Genomic DNA, 21633 nt, shown 5'->3' on the forward strand with positions numbered 1-21633 from the left:
GAGGTTGGGGGTTTTAAAGAGATTGCAAGGGTGGGGAGGGCGGATCCTGTCTAAAGGTAACTTTATAGCAGGAAATAAGGGTTGTAAATGCTCTCTCATGAGACCAAAATCAATAGTTAGTTATGATTACAATAATAAAAACAGCATAATATAGTAATAACCGAAACCAATGCTTACTTCTGATTTCCTAGAATTGGCCCTTTTGACTGTCAAAGTAAAAAGGAAAGGAAAAGCCGACCTGAAAGCCTTTTGTACTCTGGTGAAGCCAAGAAAATTCTCCCTTTTAAAAAATGTATTTATTTATTTATTAATTAAACAGATTTCTACGCCGCCCCTTTCCGTAGACTCCAATAACCAAGCCTGGGAATTATTTAATTTAATTCATTAAACTTCTAATCCGCCCAACTCCTCGCAAACCCTGTGTGGGCATACAATAATAAAAATGGTATTGTTATGTGTAATGCATAGTTGTCAAGCAGTTTCCAGTCAGTACTAAACTTATGAAACAGTTACCGATTGAGAGTCTTATTAGGTATAATATAGTAATAAGGGTATAAACAATAAGGAGAGGAGTGGCATACAAATCCAATAAATAAATAGGTAGGTAGGTGTTCTGTCTGGGTTTTCCCAGACCTCCACACCCACTGAAAAAACAGCCAGACACTCTGGTAAAATCCAAAAGTATTTTATAGCAGGAAAAAAGAAGCACAAAGGAAAACCTGTCTTCACAGCAGACAGGTTACCATACGTTACAACAGGGTCCTGATGTCCAGTCAATTCCTCAAGCTTCTTGCTGGCACACCCCCCCAAGGTTTCAAGAGTCCAAGGCACAAACCAGGATTGTAGCCACCAAAGTTCACAGACAGGGCTCACGAATCTCCAAGATAAAACTCCACAAGCCAGGAAGGGTGGGGCCTCCTTTTATCCTTTCCCAAGAGCACCACACCCAAACCCAGCTGTAGCCTCTAATGCTGGAAATACCTAGCCAATTGCGTTCGTCTCTGATTTGCTCTCCTGTGTCGCATATCTATTATGTCATTAGCATCTTCCCCCAGGGACTCCAAGCTGCTTGCTGGGGAGAGCTCCCCCTGGTGGAACTCTGGCTGTCCTTCTTCTTCAGCCTGGGATTCCGCTTCCTCGTCAGACTGCACCTCCTGGTCCTCAGCCTCTCCCTCTGAGCTGGAAGCCGACAGCAAATCAGCCATTCCCGGAGGGGTCCCAGGCTGAACCACAACAGTAGGTAGGTAGGTAGGTAGGTAGATAGACAGACAGACAGACAGACAGACAGACAGACAGACAGACAGACAGACAGACAGACAGACAGATAGATAGATAGATAGATAGATGACATAATAAAGCAATAGCAGTCTAAAACGGTTAAAAAACACCAAATAAAACAACCATTCATCAAATATTTGATCTTCTTGGCAGGAGCTAATAAGCCTTGGCCAATGGCCCCAGGCCTGCCAACAGAGAAACATAGAAACATAGAAGTCTGACGGCAGAAAAAGACCTCCTGGTCCATCTAGTCTGCCCTTATACTATTTTCTGTATTTTATCTTAGGATGGATATATGTTTATCCCAGGCATGTTTACATTCAGTTACTGTGGATTTATCTACCACGTCTGCTGGAAGTTTGTTCCAAGGATCTACTACTCTTTCAGTAAAATAATATTTTCTCATGTTGCTTTTGAACTTTCCCCTTGTGTCCCCTTGTTCTTGTGTTCACTTTCCTATTAAAAACACTTCCCTCCTGGAGCTTATTTAACCCTTTGACATATTTAAATGTTTCGATCATGTCCCCCCTTTTCCTTCTGTCCCCCAGACTATACAGATTGAGTCCATGAAGTCTTTCCTGATACGTTTTATGCTTAAGACCTTCCACCATACTTGTAGCCCGTCTTTGGACCCGTTCAATTTTGTCAATATCTTTTTGGAGGTGAGGTCTCCAGAACTGAACACAGTATTCCAAATGTGGTCTCACCAGCATTCTATATAGCGGGATCATAATCTCCCTCTTCCTGCTTGTTATACCTCTAGCTATGCAGCCAAGCATCCTACTTGCTTTCCCTACCGCCTGACTGCACTGTTCACCCATTTTGAGCCTGTCAGAAATCACTACCCCTAAATCCTTTTCTTCTGAAGTTTTTGCTAACACAGAACTGCCAATACAATACTCAAGATTGAGGATTCCTTTTCCCCAAGTGCATTATTTTACATTTGGAAACATTAAACTGCAGTTTTCATTGCTTTGACCATTTATCTAGTAAAAGAGACATGTTTTCACAGCTTGTCGGAAGGCTTGGAGAATGGGGGCCGGTATGAATCGATTTGATTCCATAGAACCAGAGCCACCACAGAGAAGGCCCTCCCATGTGGCCCACCAATCAGCGTTGTTTTGCCGAAAGGACCGGGAGAAGACCGACCCTGTGGGTTTTAGTCGGTCGCTGGGAGATACATGTCAGAGGATGGCCCCATAAATAGTCTGAGCCAATGCCATATAGGGCTTTATAGGTGATAACCAACACCTTATATAAGCATCTTTCAGCTGTGGCGAGGGGGGCGTTTGCCCAGGTTCGCCTGGTGCACCAGTTGCGGCCCTATTTGGACCGGGAGTCACTGCTCACAGTCACTCATGCCCTCATCACCTCGAGGCTCGACTACTGTAATGCTCTCTACATGGGGCTACCTTTGAAAAGTGTTCGGAAACTTCAGATCGTGCAGAATGCAGCTGCAAGAACAATCATGGGCTTTCCCAAATATGCCCATGTTACCCCAACAATCCGCAGTCTGCATTGGTTGCCGATCAGTTTCCAGTCACAATTCAAAGTGTTGGTTATGACCTATAAAGCCCTTCATGGCATCGGACCAGAATATCTCAGGGACCACCTTCTGCCGCACGAATCCCAGCAACCAGTTAGGTCCTATAGAGTGGGCCTTCTCCGGGTCCCGTCAACTAAACAATGTCGTTTGGCAGGACCCAGGGGAAGAGCCTTCTCTGTGGCAGCCCCGACCCTCTGGAATCAGCTCCCGCCCGAGATCAGAATTGCCTCTCGTAAGCTCCTCAAAACCTACCTCTGTCATCAGGCATGGGGCAACTGAGATATTCATTCCCTCCAGGCCTATACAATTTATGCATGGTATATTTGTGTGTATGTTTGGTTTTTAATAAGGGTTTTTAGTTACTTTAGATATTAGATTTGTTGTACAGTATATTGTTTTATTACTGTTGTTAGCCGCCCCGAGTCTAAAGGGAGGGGCGGCATACAAATCCAATAAATAAATAAATAAATCTGGAGACCAATTGGAACCCAGTGCAGCTCACGAAGTGTTGGAGTTATGAGGGTGGACCTACGAACACATACTATGGCTCGTGTGGCTGTGTTCTGGACTAGTTGTAGCCTCCGGATGCTTTTCAAGGGTAGCCTCATGTAGAGCCAGGGGTGGGCAGCAGGCAGGACGCAGTGGAATGCAGTTCCACCGGCAGAAATGAAGCTCCAGCTGACCAGCGGCTGTCACTTCCTGGATAACTGGTCTCATCTCAGCTCTCCTTTTTCGCCCTGCTGCTGCTGCTGTGCGCTCCTTGCTTTTTTCCTCTTTCCTCCTTCCTGGCCTCGGACGAGCTTCCCTCTCTCCTGCCCGGCTCCCCTCCAGCCTCACACGGACACCTCCCAAGGCCAGGAGAGTTGTGTCACGCCGAAGCAGTCTGGGCTGCGGTCTTTTTCCCCTCACAGAGCCCTTACTCTGCTTACAGCTGAGATGAAAAGGCATCGTGCAGCAATAACAGTTCACTTGAACGATGGTGATTAAAATGACTCTTACTCGGTAGCTATTTTGTAATCTTTATTTTCAATAGTATTCTAGCTATACGCGGTTACAGTGACAGCTCGTATGCGAGTTAGAGAAGAGCACATAATACGGTAGCTTTCCCTATTTATACATTTCAGCCCAGCAACAGAAGCCATTGACAGCGATACAATTTTGGCGCCAAGCCGCGGGAGCCAATAGGAACAAGGTAAACAACTTCTACAGAATACAATGCATTCTGCTTAACAACTGCACCTTTTTTACATCTGCCAGACAACAGAACATTCCAGACATAACAGTGATCATTCAAGCCACTCCCACCTGGTCACATGGCCGGCAAGCCACTCCTACTCAGTCACATGACCATCAAGCCACACCCACAGTGTGGCAGTAAAAAATGTGGCTGCCCATTACTGTGTAGAGCATGTCGCAATAGTCCAGCCATGAGTGACTGTGAGAAGAGCGTCCCGATCCAGATAGGGCTGCAACTGGCGCACGAGGTGGACCTCTGCAAAGCTCGCTAGCCACAGCTGAGAGACACTGTTCTGATTTCAACTGTGGACCTAGGACAGGGGTCTCAAACTCAATTTACCCGGGGGACGCTGAAGGTAGAGTCCGAGTGAGGCTGGGCCACAATAGGTTTTCCACAAGAAAAGCTCTTACAGAAACATTGCAATGTTATCAAATGTCTTTATTTTTTCATCTTAGAAACATAGAAGGTTGACGGCAGAAAAAGACCTCATGGTCCATCTAGTTCTGCCCTTATACTATTTCCTGTATTTTTATCTTGGGATGGATCTATGTTTATCTCAGGCATGTTTAAATTCAGTTCCTGTGGATTTACCAACCACGTCTGCTGGACGTTTGTTCCATTATTTCAGTAAAATAATATTTTCTCATGTTGCTTTTGGTCTTTCCCCCAACTAACTTCAGATTGTGTCCCCTTGTTCTTGTCTTCACTTTCCTATTAAAAACACTTCCCTCCTGAACCTTATTTAACCCTTTAACATATTTAAATGCTTCTATCATGTCCCCACTTTTCCTTCTGTCCTCCAGACTATACAGATTGAGTTCATGAAGTCTTTCCTGATACATATTTATGCTTAAGACCTTCCACCATTCTTTTAGCCTGTCTTTGGACCCGTTCAAATTGATATCAATATCTTTTTGTAGGTGAGGTCTCCAGAACTGGACACGGTATTATTCCAAATGGGGTCTCACCAGCGCTCTATACAACGGGATCACAATCTCCCTCTTCCCACTTGTTATACATCTAGCTATGCAGCCAAGCATCCTACTTGGTTTCCCTACCGCCTGACCCCACTGTTCACCCATTTTGAGACTGTCAGAAATCACTACCCCTAAGTCTTATCCTTCTCTTCTGAAGTTTTTGTTAGCACAGAACCACCAATACAATACTCAGATTGAGGATTCCTTTTCCCCAAGTGCATTATTTTACATTTGGAAACATTAAACTGCAGTTTCCATTGCTTTCACCACTTATCTAGTAAAGCTCAATCATTTGCCATATTGTAAGTTGAATGCTACCTGTATAGAAGCTTTCCAGGAAACACACAAAATAAATTCATACACACGCTTCAAAGGGCACAATTTCAGTATGCAGGTATTCCTCGAATTATGACAGTCCATTTAAAGACCATGCAAAGTTATGACGGCCCTGGAAAATAAGTAAATAATGACCATTTTTCATTCTTATTGTCACTGCAGACCTCTTAGGAATGGCTGAGGTTGACAGTAGACAGTCTAAGCTTAAAGTTTTGGGGGTTTGGGGAAAAAACCACAGAGTCAGGTAGTGCAGTCAAAGCATTGACAACTCTGTTATTGAAGTCGTATTTTCTGCAATTGAGTTTGGAGCGGTTTCCCTTAAGGTCTGCCAATGAATAGACATAGCAACTAGGTCAACCAATGGGAGCTTAAACACTTCTGAATCTGTGCAGAGAATCGAAATTGAAACCTAAGCTTGAAGGCTGGGCGTGGCTCAGCCTACTTGTACTCGCAGTCCACTCTGAATTATCCAAATGAAACTAGCTGTTCTGTCCTGCCCGTGTTGTTTGCCTGTAATTGCTGCTACTTTAAAGAAGAACTCTGCTACTGGTACAGTGGTACCTCGGTACTCGAACGCTTTGGTTCTCGTACAATATCGGATAACGAACAAAATTTTCAGCAAAAATTTGCTTCCGTGTCTGAACAAAAATTCGGATACCAAACAGCCACAGAAAATTTTGTTCATTATTCAAAATGTTACCGCCGAGGGCTGCTGCAATCCCAGCAGCTTCAGGGGGCTGAGGAGCTCTATAAGAGCTCCAAGCTGCAGGAAGGGTGGGGGCTGCTGCAATCTTGGCAGCTTCTGGGGGCTCCTTTCCTCATTGCTTCATCTTATTACCTGTAAGCAGCTGCAAAAACTTTCTCCTTCCCGGTGGCGGCAACAACGGCGGCTTCCCTTTGAGTAGCAACAGTGCCGGAAACGTCACGTGATGAAGGGAAGCCGCCGGAGCCATCTCAGCAGTTATCACCGCTCCAGCAGCTTCCCTTCATTACGTGACGTTCCCGGCGCTGTTGCTCCTCGAAGGGAAGCCGCCGCCGGGAAGGAGAAAGTTTTTGCAGCTGCTTACAGGTAATAATACGAAGCATTGAGGAAAGGAGCCCCCCAAAGCTGCCGGGATTGCAGCCGCCCCCACCCTTCCTGCAGCTTGCAGTACCAAATTTATTTACCTCATAGGAAATAAAGAAAATAGATTTAATTGGTTCCCAGCGAGTTAACAGGGGCTGGGAACCAATTAAATCCATTTCCATTATTTCCTATGGGATAAATAAATTCGGTACTCGACCAAATCGGTTCTCGACCAAACTTCTGGAAAGAATTGTGGTCGAGAACCAAGGTACCACTGTATTTTATTTATTTATTTCATTTTATTTGCGGGGGTTTTGGTCCAATATGTGCGTGATAGCAGGTATATAGGTATAAACATAAGCATAAGCAAAGTAAGTCCAGATAAATGGAGACAATAAGGTAGTAAGACAGGGACGGTAGGCACAATGGTGCACTTATGCAACCCCTTTATAGATCTCTTAAGAATGGGATGAGGTTGACTGTGGATAGTCTAAGGTTAAAGGTTTGGGGGAAGAAACCACAGAATCAGATAATACCACTACTAAAGTTGTATTCTCTACAGTCGAGTTTGGAGAGGATTACTTAAAGTTTGTATCTGTTGTGGGTCTCGTGTGTTTTTGTGGTTGAAGCTGACGTAGTCGGTGATAGAAGGCCAACAAAAATATTGCAGAAAGTGGATTCTTGGAGAGTGTTCATTGAAACCACACTAATGTTCTCCTTGCTAAATCTTCAGAGTAAGGAACATGAGCAAACCTCCTACCGCTGCTAGGAGCAAACCGAAATGAAAAACCTGCAAATTGAAGAGAAAGACCATCAGCAAATATTTTTCTGTGTGCAAGAAAAAACGCTATTACTTAATCCCGAGAAAGGTCGTGAATTTTTTATTGTTTAATCAGGTCTTCCCAACCTAGAACATACACCATAGAACCTTTGATAAGATCATTGGGACGGAGGCCTTGGAATGAAAATCCGCCCGCACTCAATTAGGGGATATTATACTACCCTGGACCAAGGGTTGTCCAATCTCTTTTTCAAATCCACAACTTCTGGAGGCAAGCTGTTCCACTGATTAATTGTTCTCACTCTCAGGAAATTGCAGGTTGTATCTACAGTGGTACCTCTACTTAAGAACCTTTCTAGATAATAACCAAGTGTTCAAGATTTTTTTGCCTCTTCTTAAGAACCATTTTCTACTTAAGAACCCGAGCCTGGAAAATTTTCCCAGGAAATTTGAGAGCAGCACAAAGGCCCGGCCAGTTTCCTGCCATTTCCCCTTTAATCCTGGCCATCTCGGGCTTTTCTAGGCTGCCAGAGGAGCCTTCCAGTGGCGCTTAAGGAGGCTTTGGCAGCCCAGAGCGAACGAAGCATTTTCCTTTCTCTAGGCGCTTGGAGAGGGAATAAACCTCTGCCAGCTCCCAGAGAAAAGAAACGCTCCGTTCGCTCTGGGCAGCGACTGTCCTCCTCTTCTTCCTCCTCCCCCTCGCACCCAAATTCTGAGCTTTTATTTCTTTCCTAATGGGTTTGCACGCATTATTTGCTTTTACATTGATTCCTTTTTAAAAATATATATATATTTTATTAGTTTTTTCAAAGTAACAAACACAACAAACAAAACATATAACACTTAATGAAGCTACAGTCGCTCCGCTCAAGATAGAAGTCGTCGTATGAAAATAAAAAGTTTATCTATAAAATACATATTGTTATATAGAATAAAAATATCAATTTTAATATATAAATCTAAATCTGTATCAAAATTTGTAAAGATATATATGAAAGAGAAAAAAGTTTTATAAAAAGAAAAAGAGTGAAAGAAAAAAAAAGAAAAGAGATGAAAGAGATTTTCTAATAATTACCATCTTATACAATTCTAATACTAAATTCAAATATGCAAAATAATATAGCAACACGCTTATCTCTTATTCCTTGTTTCCCACCAAGTACGGTATATACTTTCTGCCAGATATCATAACATTCTGATTCTTCTTGGTTGTTTAACCGTCTCGTCATCATATCTAATTCGGCACAATCTAAAATCTTCTTGAGGATATCTGTTTCTTTTGGAATCTGAATATCTTTCCATTTTTGTGCAAAAGCTATCCTGGCTGCTACTAATATATGAACTATATTTTTTATATTTATAATTTGATATGCCCAATAGAAAAAATTCTGGTGCTTTCTTAATATCTAATTGAGTTATTTCTCTCAGCCATTTTTCTATTATGTTCCAGTACTCTTTAGCTTTTGGGCACGTCCACCAACAATGATAATAGGTACCTATTTCTATTTTGCATTTCCAGCAATTAGGCGAATTAGTTTGGTACATTTTTGAAATTCTACTTGGTGGAAAGTGCCATCTATAAAACATCTTGATCTGGTTTTCTTTATAAGCAGTTGACTTTGTTATCTTCCAGTTATACGTCCATACCTTTTCCCAGGTATTCAGATCTATCTCTCTGTTTAAATTTCTACACCAACTAATCATGTTATCCTGTAATATCCATTCTATGTTTACTATTAATTAAAAATTTATATGTTTTTCCTATTAATTTTCTTTGATATATTGTTAGTAATTTACCTAATATATTATTATCTTTTCTAAGTATATATATTGTTTTGTCTTTATGAAATCTCGACTTAATCTGTGTATATTGCCACCAGTGTATTGCCAGGCCCGATTCCAACAGTTCCTGCTTTGTTTTCAAATTCCACTGATTATCTACTAAATCTTTATATTTCCAAATCTTATCCTCTTGTAATAAATTTGGAAAAGTTATGGCTTCAATGGGAGATATCCATTCCGACATGACTAAAAAGTGATCTTTTTTTACTTCATTCCAAACATCTATAAGTGCTTTCCTAATGATATGTCTTTTGAAATAGGAATGTGTTTTATACTTTTCATACCATATAAAGGCATGCCATCCTAACATTAAATCATGTCCTTCTAAATTCAATAATCTTCTATTTTGTAAAGTAAGCCATTCTTTGGTCCAAGTCAAAGTTGCGGCTTGATAATATAACTTCCAATTTGGACAGTCGAGACCTCCTTGCTCTTTTATATCTTCTAAAGCACACTGTCTTATTCTAGGTTTTTTGTCTTGCCATATAATTTTTTTTGTTATTCTATTTAATTCTATAAAAACATCTTTTCCTGGGTTAATTGAAATTACTTGGAATAAAAATAATACTTTGGGTAGAATATTCATTTTGCTTGTGGAAATCCTGCCTAGTAGTGACAATTGCAAATTACTCCAAGTCTTTAAATCATTTTTGATTTGTTTTAAAAGTTTGGTGTAGTTATCTTCTTTTAATGTCATAGATTTTGCTATTATCCAAATACCTAAATACTTAACTTTTTTGGTTATTTTCATATTTGATTTTGTTTCTAGTTGTTGAATCTGGGAATCTATCATATTTTTAGTTAATATTTGTGTCTTATTTTTATTTATTTTCAAGCCGGCCAACGATCCATATTCTTCTAACTGGTCTATTAACTTTAAAATAGAGTTTAATGGATCTTCTAATATAAAAACAACATTGTCAGCAAAAGCCTGTAGTTTATATATTTCTTTCTTGATTTGTAAACCTTTTATATTTTTATCTTTCCTTATCTTTGTCAATAAAACTTCTAGGGATAAGATAAATAGTAATGGGGAGATAGGACAACCTTGTCTGACGCCTTTTTCTATCTTAAATTTTTCTGTTTGATCATTGTTTAAAATAATTTTTGCTGTTTGAGCAGAGTATATAGCATCAATTATGTTAAAAAATTTAGTTCCAAAGTTCATTTTGTTAAGTAGCAATTTCATAAATAGCCAATCCACGTTATCGAATGCTTTTTGTGCGTCTAAAAATACTAATGCCATTTGTTTTCCCGGGTGCTGTTCATAATATTCTAATATATTTATAATTGTTCTCATATTATTTTTACATTGATTCCTATGGGAAAAATTGCTTCAACTTACAAACTTTTCTACTTAAGAACCTGGTCACGGAACGAATTAAGTTCTTAAGTAGAGGTACCACTGTATCTTTAATCATCTTTCACCTTTTACTCCTTGTTCTGACCTCAAGTGGTTTGGAGAATAAATTAACCTACTCATGGGTTTGGGACGGAGGTGGGTTCTAACTTACCTTGTTGCTGGGTTCCTCCCACCAAAACCTCACCTGCATGCGAAGAAAAAAAAATAGTTAAACAAAAACAAAAACAGTACTGGAAACTTAGTTTCCACATACTCAGAAGGAAAAAAAAATCAATGAAAAAAATAAAAATAAAATAATAATAATAATAATAATAATAATAATAATAATAATAATAATAAAATAAATAAGCCAAAAGCAAGATGACAATAGCATGCACATGCTCAGAAGAAAATTTAAAAAATAAAAAATAAAAATTCAAAAAAATGTAAAACAATGCAATTTTTTTTAAAAAAATTTAAAAAGATAGCAGTACCCACGGACCAGCACTGACCAAACCAGTTCCATGATATCATCATGACGTCACAGCGGGATGCTACCGGTTTGGGCAAACTGGACCCCACCTCTGGTTTGGGGGCTGCAACTCCCAGGATCCCCCAGCTCTCAGAGCCAATGGAATTCTGGGAGTTCTAGTCCCCACACAACCCTAGAGCACCAAGTGGGGTGAACCTTCTCGTCATTCAGGAGAACACAGCTATCGCTATCGCTCCCAGAGACAGGATTCACAAGAAATATCTGTAAATCTGCAAAGATGATACTCACTTGATCACTTACGGGCACGCAGTAGCGCAGGTAGTAGGCAAAATGCTCATAATTTTCGGTGATGAGTTTATATTTTATTCTTTCGCCGATTAGACCGTTTGCGAGAGAGACAATGTCCTTTGGGTCCCGAACACGATATTTGGAGTCATATTTGTTATTCACATGGTAGCGATTCTTCCCTACCACATCAGATAACTTTTCCTTCTTTACCACTGCTGTGATAGCCCAGAACCAAGAGGACCTTGCACCGGCAGATTCACCTTCAAAGGAAAAGAGACTAATCAGTACACAGATGACACCTAGCTGTACATCTCCACCCCATGTCCAGTCAACGAAGCAGTGGAAGTGATGTGCCGGTGCCTGTAGGCTGGTGGGGCCTGGATGGGTGTCAACAGACTGAAACTCAACCCGGATAAGACGGAGTGGCTGTGGGTTCTGCCTCCCAAGGACAATTCCATCTGTCCGTCCATCACCCTGGGAGGGGAAGTATTGACCCCCTCAGAGAGGGTCCACAACTTGGGCATCCTCCTCGATCCACAGCTCACATTAGAGAACCATCTTTCAGCTGTGGCGAGGGGGGCGTTTGCCCAGGTTCGCCTGGTGCACCAGTTGCAGCCCTATCTGGACCGGGACTCACTGCTCACAGTCACTCATGCCCTCATCACCTCGAGGCTCGACTACTGTAACGCTCTCTACATGGGGCTACCTTTGAAAAGTGTTTGGAAACTTCAAATCGTGCAGAATGCAGATACGAGAGCTATCATGGGCTTTCCTAAACATGCCCATGTTACACCAATGCTCCGCAGTTTGCATTGGTTGCCAATCAGTTTCCAGTCACAATTCAAAGTGTTGGTTATGACCTATAAAGCCCTTCATGGCATCGGACCAGAATATCTCCAGGACTGCCTTGTGCCGCGCGAATCCCAGCCACCAATTAGGTCCCACAGAGTTGGACTTCTCCGGGTCCCAGGGGAAGAGCCTTCTCTGTGGCGGCTCCAACTCTCTGGAAGCAGCTCCCTTCAGAGATTAGAAGTGCCCCCACCCTCCTTACCTTCCGTAAACTCCTTAAAACTCACCTCTGCCATTAGGCATGGGGGAATTGAGGCATTACCCCGCCTCTCCCCCTGGCCTATACAATTTATGTATGGTTTGTCTGTGTGTATGTCTGGTTTAATAATGGGGTTTTAAAATGTTTTTTAAATCTATTAGATTTGTCATGAATTGTTTTATTGTATGCTGTGAGCCGCCCCGAGTCTACAGAGAAGGGCAGCATACAAATCTAATAAATAAACAAACAAATAAATAAACAAACAAATAAATAAATAAATTCATTCATTCATTCATTCATTCATTCATTTATTTATTTTCTGGCCCCATCCTGCTCTTCGGAACTTCATAGCAGCTTGACCAGAAGCGAGGGACATGTTTATCCTAAATCTTTGCCCCAAATTAACATTGCAGCTCAGATACAAATGTTAGGAAGGGGAGTTGAGGATCTCACCCACCCCAGGTTTCTTACTTCGCCCAGCTAGATGGACAACATCGCCGTCACCCACGTAGACTGCCCAGTGTTCGTATCCTCGCCGGAAGATCTCAATCAAGTCCCCAAGCTCCATGTCCACCTACAAGGGAAGGAAGTTCAGTCCCAGTGTAGAGAAAGCAACAGTCCCTCCGTGAGACCCCCCCCTGCCAGAATCTCTAATAAACTGGCAATACGGATTCCAAACCCCAATGGTCCTTTAAAGCAGAATGCTCTCTTGGAACAAGTTGGGGGGGAAATGTATGTAGTTGATGCAACCTACTGTAGAATGAAAAGAACAACGGAATAACAGGGTTGCAAGGGACCTTGGAGGTCTTCTAGTCCAGCCTCCCCCTCCCCCCCCCCCCGTTTCAGCAGGTGATCAAATACAGTGGTACCTCTACTTAAGAACTTTTCTAGATAAAAAATGGGTGTTCGAGATTTTTTTGCCTCTTCTTAAGAACCATTTTCTACTTAAGAACCCAAGCCTGGAAAAATTTCCCAGGAAATTTGAGAGCGGCACAAAGGCCCTGCCAGTTTCCTTCCATTCCCCCTGGGTTTCTCTCTCTGGCGCAGTGTACGGGAGGCAGCCTCGCACTGAGTGTATTGGAGGTACGTGCTCCTCCTCGCTGCCTCAGAGTCCCCCTCCCTTTAAGCCTTAAAATTTTGGATTCTTTTTATTCCCCTTACCTCCCCTTCTTCCTTCGGCAGCGACTGTCCTCCTCCTCTTCTTCCTCCTCCTCCTCCCACCCAAATTCTGAGCTTTTATTTCTTTCCTAATGGGTTTGCATGCATTATTTGCTTTTACATTGATGGGAAAAATTGCTTCTTCTTAAAAACTTTTCAACTTAAGAACCTGGTCACAGAACAAATTAAGTTCTTAAACCCTGCTGCTCTGTTCGAGAAAACTCCCTAATCTTATGTTCCCGGGTCTATTTGACCCAGACTGCAAATTGATCATTTTAGGTACTTATATTTGGTCTTTTTGAAAGCTGTTTTCACCTGGAAACAAGTTTGAACAATTCTGCGCACAATGGAATGAAAATTGAACTGAAAAAAATAATCCTTATTGGTTTATTGTGCACATAAATGTGCCTCCCCCGTGTTTGTGGTTTTTGTTTAGGTTTATTGATAATTTTGCCTACAATATGCATTCTATTTTACTAAAGTTGGTGTGGGATTGGTAGCTTGATCCGTTCTGAACATAATGATATGAAAATTGAACTTGAAAAAATTGATGCATATTCATTTATTTTGCAAATAAAAGTCTCTCCCATCCTATTTCAATTGATATAAAAATTATGCTGTTAATTTCAAACTTACATACAGTGGAACCCCGACATAAGAGCTGCTCTACTTAAGAGCAACTCGAGATAAGAGCTGGGAGGGGAGAGATATTTTTGTTCTACTTACAAGCCCAAATTCGAGATACAAGCGCCAAGGAGCTGTCTCCTGAAGCCAAACGCTAACTTCCGCGTTCGGCTTCAGGAGACAGCCGCGAAGCGGCGCGCATGTTTTAAAAGGTTGCAGCCAGCCTGGGGGGCTCGGGGGGGTGCTTGCAGCTTTCTTTCTTGCTCTTTTTCTTTCTCTCTTTTACCTTCCCTTCCTCTATTTCTTCTTTTCTTTCTCCTTCCCACCTTCTTCCCTCCCTCCCTCCTTTCACTCATTCCTCTCTTACTCTCTCCTTTCATAAGTTTCCTTGCTTTCTTCCTCTGTTCCTGTCCCTTCCCCCTTTCTTTCTTTCTTTCTTTCTTTCTTTCTTTCTTGCTCTTTTTCTTTCTCTTTTACCTTCCCTTCCTCTATTTCTTCTTTTCTTTCTCCTTCCCACCTTCTTCCCTCCCTCCCTCCCTTCACTCATTCCTCTCTTACTCTCCCCTTTCATAAGTTTCCTTGCTTCCTTCCTCTGTTCCTGTCCCTTCCCTCTTTCCTTCCTTCCTTCCCACCCTCCGTCCATTCATTCACCCATTCCTCTCTTGATCGCTTAAAGCCAGTCCCTGGTGCAAAAAGGGTTGGGGACCTCTGTCCTACAGGATTGGGTGGCAGAGAAGTTGAACATATGTAAATTTAAAAGTTTAAGAAAGTTTACAAGTTAAGTGAAAGAAACTTCATTATTCATTTATATGTACATGTACATTTCTTCATTAAAAACATGTCTTTCTGCATAATTTAGACTAACTTTGTGAGTTTTTTGAGGGCTGGAACCAATTAAAATTATTTACATTAATTCCTATGGGGAAAAGTCGTTCGAGATAAGAGCTGCTCGACTTAAGAGCCCAGGTCCGGAACGAATTAAACTCGTATCTCGAGGTACCACTGTACTTGGTTTTAGTAAAATGGATTTCTTTCATAAAATTAGTTGTCTGGCTACAATATGCTTGCTTTTCAAAAGGATATTCAAATATTTCTAGCCAAATATATTTAAAAAGTGAAAATAATGGCACACAGCAAGGCCGGGGGGGGGGGTGGCCCTTTTGTGGCAAAAATAAACCAATAAGAATCATTTTTTCAGTTCATTTCTATTTTTCTTATGTTCAGGATTGTTCAATTTAGTATATCAAAACATTTTGGGGAATATTCCTTAGAGATTTGTAGCCTAAAAAAAGTATAAATTGAAAAGAAATTCAGAAAGCATGGGGGAGGGGCTTTTTGATAAAACTAAAAATATAAGCCTCAATTTTTTCAGTTCAATTTTCATATCATTGTGTGCAGAAATGTTCAGACTACTTTCCAAGTGAAAAAAGTATTGAAAAAGACCAAATTCAAGTACCTAAAAAAAATCATTTTGGTGCGGGTCTATACGACCTGAAATAGAGTCAACGTGATTTTTTTTTTTGCCCAGAAAAAATTTTTCCCCCCACCCCCACAAATATTTGTATGATGGTCAGTCATGTTAAAATGAGTAAATAAATGCCTAAGATATTAAAAATATTTCAGATTTGAAGCCTCCGTAAATATAAAGTGAAAATGTTTGCAAGCAGCCAAGGGGGGGGGGGGGCTAATTTATGATTGTAAACAACCAATAAGAAACAGTTCTTTCAGTTCATTTGTATTTTTCTTATATTCAGAAATGTTCAAACTGCCAATCCCACACCAACTTTAGTAAAATTGAACACATTTTGCAAGCAAAACTATCCATAAATTGAAAAATATTTCACAAAAACGGGGGGCACGCATTCTATCAGCAAAATAAACCAATAAGAATTACTTTTTTCATTTCAATTTTCATATCATTGTGGGCAGAAATGTTCAGACTACTTTCCAAGTGAAAAAAGTATTCAAATTGACCATAACATAAGCACTTCAAATGAAGAGTTTTCGGTCCGGGTCAGGGTGACCCGGGAACAGAAGAAGTGTGACTTTTTGTTTTTAAGCAAGAAAGAAAAACCCCACCCCTCAAAAAAAATTCTCATAGAGAGAACCCCTGAAATGATGAAAAGTCATGAAATTTCAAGTTTTAGATATGCAGGGGAAATTTTTTACAGGGACTCAAACTTGGCTTCGGGTCACATACGACCTGAACAGAACAGCAGTTAAGTAGAGGTATAACTGTATCTTTAATCATCTTTCGCCTTTTACTCCTTGTTCTGACCTCAAGTGGTTTGGAGAATAAATTGACCTACTCGTGGGTTTGGGACGGAGGTGGGTTCTAACTTACCTTGTTGCTGGGTTCCTCCCACCAAAACCTCACCTGCATGCGAAGAAAAAAAAACAGTTAAACAAAAACCAAAACAGTGCTGGAAACTTAGTTTCCACATACTCAGAAGGAAAAAAAATTCAATGAAAAATAATAGTATTAATAAATAAATAAGCCAAAAGCAAGATGACAATAGCATGCTCATGCTCAGAACAAAATTTTAAAAATTAAAAAAAAATTAAATAATTCAAAAAAATTGTAAAACAATTCAAATATTTTTTTTTTCATTTAAAAAAGATAGCAGTACCCACGGACCAGCACTGACCAAACCGGTTCCATGATATGATCATGACGTCACCAGCGGGATGCTACCGGTTTGGGAAAACTGGAACCCACCTCTGGTTTGGGGGCTAGTTGAACTGCAACTCCCAGGATCCCCCAGCTCTCAGAGCCAATGGAATTCTGGGAGTTCTAGTCCCCACACAACCCTAGAGAACCAAGTGGGGTGAACCTTCTCATCATCATTCAGGCATCACAGCAATGCTGGCTATCGCTATCGCTCCCGGAGACAGGATTCACAAGAAATATCTCTAAATCTGCAAAGATGATACTCACTTGATCAGTTACGGGCACGCAGTAGCGCAGGTAGTAGGCAAAATGCTCATAATTTTCGGTGATGAGATTATATTTTATTCTTTCGCCGATTAGACCGTTTGCAAGAGAGACAATGTCCTTTGGGTCCCGAACACGATATTTGGAGTCATACTTGTTGTTCACACGGTAGCGATTCTTCCCTACCACATCAGATAACTTTTCCTTCTTTACCACTGCTGGGAAACCCATGAACAAAGAGGAGCTTGCACCGGCAGATTCACCTTCAAAGGAAAAGAGACCAATCAGTACACAGATGATACCCAGCTGTACATCTCCACCCCATGTCCAGTCAACAAAGCAGTGGAGGTGATGTGCTGGTGCCTGGAGGCTGTTGGGGCCTGGATGGGTGTCAACAGATTCAAACACAACCGGGATAAGACGGAGTGGCTATGGGTTCTGCCTCCCAAGGACAATTCCATCTGTCCGTCCATTACCCTGGGGGGGGAAGTATTGACCCCCTCAGAGAGGGTCCGCAACTTGGGCGTCCTCCTCGATCCACAGCTCACATTAGAGAACCATCTTTCAGGTGTGGCGAGGGGGGCGTTTGCCCAGGTTCGCCTGGTGCACCAGTTGCGGCCCTATCTGGACCGGGAGTCACTGCTCACAGTCACTCATGCCCTCATCACCTCGAGGCTCGACTACTGCAATGCTCTCTACATGGGGCTACCTTTGAAAAGTGTTCGGAAACTTCAGATCGTGCAGAATGCAGATGCGAGAGCTATCATGCTTCCCTAGGTATGCCCATGTTACACCAACACTCTGCAGTCTGCTTTGGTTGCCGATCAGTTCCTGGTCACAATTCAAAGTGTTGGTTATGACCTTTAAAGCCCTTCATGGCACAGGACCAGAATATATCCGAGACCGTCCTTCTGCGCACAGAATCACAGCGACCGAATTAGGTCCCACAGAGTGGGCCTTCTCCGGGTCCCGTCAACCAAACAATGTCGGTTGGCGGGCCCCAGGGGAAGAGCCTTCTCTGTGGCGGCCCCGACTCTCTGGAACCAACTCCCCCCAGAGATTAGAACTGCCCCTACTCTCCTTGCCTTTCGGCATGGGGGAATTGAGGCATTACCCCGCCTCTCCCCCTGGCCTATACAATTTATGTATGGTTTGTCTGTGTGTATGTCTGGTTTAATAATGGGGTTTTAAAATGTTTTTTAAATCTATTAGATTTGTCATGAATTGTTTTATTGTATGCTGTGAGCCGCCCCGAGTCTACAGAGAAGGGCAGCATACAAATCTAATAAATAAATAAATAAATAAATAAATAAATAAATAAATAAATAAATACATTCATTCATTCATTCATTCATTCATTCATTCATTCATTCATTCATTTTCTGGCCCCATCCTGCTCTTCGGAACTTCGTAGCAGCTTGACCAGAGCGAGGGACATGTCTATCCTAAACCTTTGCCCAAATTAACATTGCAGCTCAGATACAAATGTTAGGAAGGGAAGTTGAGGATCTAACCCACCCCAGGTTTCTTACTTCGCCCAGCCAGATGGACAACATCGTCGTCACCCACGTAGACTGCCCAGTGTTCGTATCCTCGCCGGAAGATCTCAATCAAGTCCCCAGGCTCCATGTCCACCTATAAGGGAAGGAAGTTCAGTCTCAGTGTAGAGAAAGCAACGGTCTCTCCGTGAGACACCCCACACCCCACCCTTCCAGAATCTCTAATAAACTGGCGATACGGATTCCAAACCCAATGGACCATTAAAGCAGAACGCTCTGTTGCAAAAAGTTGGGGGGGAAATGTATGTAGTTGATGCAACTACTGTATAGAATGAAAAGAACAACGGAATAACAGGGTTGCAAAGGACCTTGGAGGTCTTCTAGTCCAGTGTTTTTCAACCAGTGTGCCGCGAGACATGGTCAGGTGTGCCGCGAAGCTCAGAGAGAAAGAAAACAAGAGAGAAAGCAAGCAAGAGAGAGAAAGCGAGAGAGAGAAAGAAAGCAAGAGAGAAAGAGAACAAGAGAGAAAGAAAGCAAGAGAGAGAAAGAAAGAATGCAAGAGAGAGAGAGAGAAAGAGAGGGAGGGAAGGTGGGAGAGAGAAAGACATAGAGGGAATTAGGGAGGGAGAGAGAAAGAGAGCAAAAAAGAGGAAAGAAGGAAGAGAGAAAGAGGGATGGAGAGAGAGAGAAAGAGAAAAAGAGGAGAGAAAGAGGGAGAAATACTGTAGAGCGAAAGGGAGGAAGAGAGAGAATTTTTTTGTCCAAATTTTTTTTAGCCCCCCCCCCCCGAAATGTGCCCCATGGTTTTGTAAATGTAAAAAATGTGCCGCGGCTCAAAAAAGGTTGAAAATCACTGTTCTAGTCCAACCCCCCATCCCCCACCCGGTTTGAGCCGGTGATCAAATACAGTGGTACCTCTACTTAAGAACTTTTCTAGATAAGAAACGGGTGTTCAAGATTTTTTTTGCCTTTTCTTAAGAACCGTTTTCTACTTAAGAACCCAAGCCTGGAAAATTTCCCAGGAAATTGAGAGCAGCACAAAGCCCAGCCAATTTCCTTCCATTCCCCCTGGGTTTCTCTCTCTGGCGCAGTGTACGGGAGGCAGCCTCGCACTGAGTGTATTGGAGGTACGTTCTCCCTCCTCGCTGCCTCAGAGTCCCCCTCCCTTTAAGCCTTAAAATTTTGGATTCTTTTTATTCCCCTCACCTCACCTTCTTCCTTTGGCAGAGACTGTCCTCTTCCTCTTCTTCTTCCTCCACACCCAAATTCCAAGCTTTTATTTCTTCCCTAATCACACTCGAAGAAAGATCAGCTGGGAGGCAGAAGATGGCGGCCGCTAGCTGTCACGCCACCGAGAGAGTAAGAACCTGATGAGACAGCTGTCCCCTCCCTCCCTTCACGGCAGGCCCAGGAAGTCGAGCATGGTATGGTGGGAGCGCTTGGCTTTGGAGGGGCCATCAGGTGGAGTGCTGTTACAGAGGAAGTGAGGTGGCCGCTCTGGTGAAGGAGGAAGCTGGAAGAGGAAGCTGGAGGAGCGTTGTGGAGGCCGGCGAGCTATGGCGAGGCTTACGGAGGGAGAAGGAAATTGCCCCTGTGGAGGAGGAAGCTGAGGAGAACATTGTGGAGGCTGCCAGATTGTGACGAGGTTTGCGGAGACTGTGTGGTGGCTGTATGGCTGTGCGGTGTTACTAAAGGACTGGGGAATTGGAGATGTCGCCCAACAACTACAGAGACGTGGGAAAGAGGCTGGGGCAAACTTCAAGAGCCGAGCGGCATTGTGGAGACAGAGGGGCCGAGATCGGTGGCTGAAGCATAGAGAGAAATCTAGAAGCCTGCCTCAGAGACTTTGGAGGACAGAATCTATTTATTTAGAACTTTGCCATTCCCTTTTGAACTGTGCCAAACAGAAAACTGAACGTTTTTTGAGCTCACCTTTGAGAGCTGGTGCTAGATACTTCTGACTTGTTGATTAAGGAATTTTAATCTATCTCCTATTTTCTTAATTTTTTTTAATAATTAATTTTTAGATCATTAGTATTAATATTAGTGTTGCTGGGGAGAGGCAGATATGGCAGGGGCCACGGAGCTAGCCGTTCCAGGGGAAGGAGGGATTGCTGCTTAATAACGATCCCTTGTTCCGGTTCCGTGAGCTCAACCCAGAATATTGGTGATGAGTGTAATTCTGGCCCTGGACTCAAGCTGCTCCTACTCAATGCCAGGTCAGTGGTAAATAAAGTTCTCCTCACCCGGGATTTGATCCTGGATGAGGAGGCCGACCTGGCATGTGTAACTGAAACCTGGCTGGGCCCGGAGGGAGGAGTTCCTCTCTCTGAAATTTGCCCAGCCGGGTTTCAGATATGGCATCAGCCTCGACCCCAGGGAAGGGGGGGAGGAGTGGCTATTATAGCCAGGGAGAGCCTTTGCCTGTGTAGATTCGTTGCTCCAGAGTTTGCGGGTTGTGAGTCCCTCCTGGTGAAGTTGGACTTAGGGGTTCAGGTGGGCTTGTTTCTCACGTACCTGCCTCCCAGCTGCGTGTCACAAGCCCTGCCTGTGCTACTCGAGGAGAGACTTATTGTCTTGGGGGACTTTAACCTGCCGTCACTCGGCGAAACCTCTGGACTGGCACAGGGGTTCATGGCCACCATAACAGCCATGGACCTGACTCAAGTAGTACAGGGTCTGACTCACAAGGGGGGGCATGCACCTGACATGGTATTCCTCTCTGAGCAATTGAGTAATGGTCTGAGACTAAGGGGCTTAGAAGTATTGCCTTTGTCATGGTCAGTCCATTTCCTATTGCGGCTTCACTTCCTGGCTCCAATCCTTCCCCGCAGGGAGGCGGAACCGATTAGAAAATTCCGCCCCAGACGCCTGATGGATCTAGAAGGTTTTCAGAGGACGTTTGGGGTTATTTCAGATACACTTGTTCACAGTTTGGCAGAGTCTCATGCTGAGGCCTGGAACAAGGCTGCAGTGGAGGCTCTTGACCGGATTGCGCCATTGCGACCTCTCCGTGGCACTAGACCCCGTAGAGCTCCATGCTTCAACGAGGAGCTCCGGGAGTTGAAATGCCAGAAGAGGCGTCTGGAGAAGCGATGGAGGAAGAGTAAGTCCAAATCCGATCAAAGACTTGTAAGAGCTCACATTAAGACTTACAAAGTGGTGCTCAAGGCGGCAAGATGC

General features: G+C 42.8%; 1 protein-coding gene across 1 annotated transcript; it reads right to left on the reverse strand.

Moving 5' to 3' along the window:
• Positions 1-4066: 4066 nt before the first annotated feature.
• LOC139175185 (uncharacterized) lies at positions 4067-19952 on the reverse strand. The gene is made up of 9 exons (XM_070766097.1): positions 19662-19952; positions 18484-18586; positions 16955-17214; positions 16361-16393; positions 12706-12808; positions 11187-11446; positions 10578-10610; positions 6713-7230; positions 4067-5917 (listed from the first exon to the last, which is right to left on the reverse strand). Exons 2-8 carry the CDS (start codon positions 18578-18580, stop codon positions 7162-7164), a joined length of 855 nt encoding a protein of 284 aa, XP_070622198.1. The 5' UTR covers positions 18581-18586; positions 19662-19952; the 3' UTR covers positions 4067-5917; positions 6713-7161.
• Between the last annotated feature and the right edge of the window lie 1681 nt (positions 19953-21633).

This window comes from Erythrolamprus reginae, chromosome 13 (assembly GCF_031021105.1).
Source record: "Erythrolamprus reginae isolate rEryReg1 chromosome 13, rEryReg1.hap1, whole genome shotgun sequence".
Classification (NCBI taxonomy): Eukaryota; Metazoa; Chordata; class Lepidosauria; order Squamata; family Dipsadidae; genus Erythrolamprus; species Erythrolamprus reginae.

What these genes read in the sequence shown, in the direction of transcription:
- LOC139175185 (XM_070766097.1), bottom strand. Translation starts at nt 18,580, where the DNA reads ATGGAGCCTGGGGACTTGATTGAGATCTTCCGGCGAGGATACGAACAC. An exon ending in GCGTGCCCGTAACTGATCAA is followed by an intron (nt 16,394 to 16,954) that starts GTGAGTATCATC and finishes CTTCGCATGCAG; the next exon opens with GTGAGGTTTTGGTGGGAGGA. An exon ending in GGGAGGAACCCAGCAACAAG is followed by an intron (nt 12,809 to 16,360) that starts GTAAGTTAGAAC and finishes CTTCCCTTGTAG; the next exon opens with GTGGACATGGAGCTTGGGGA.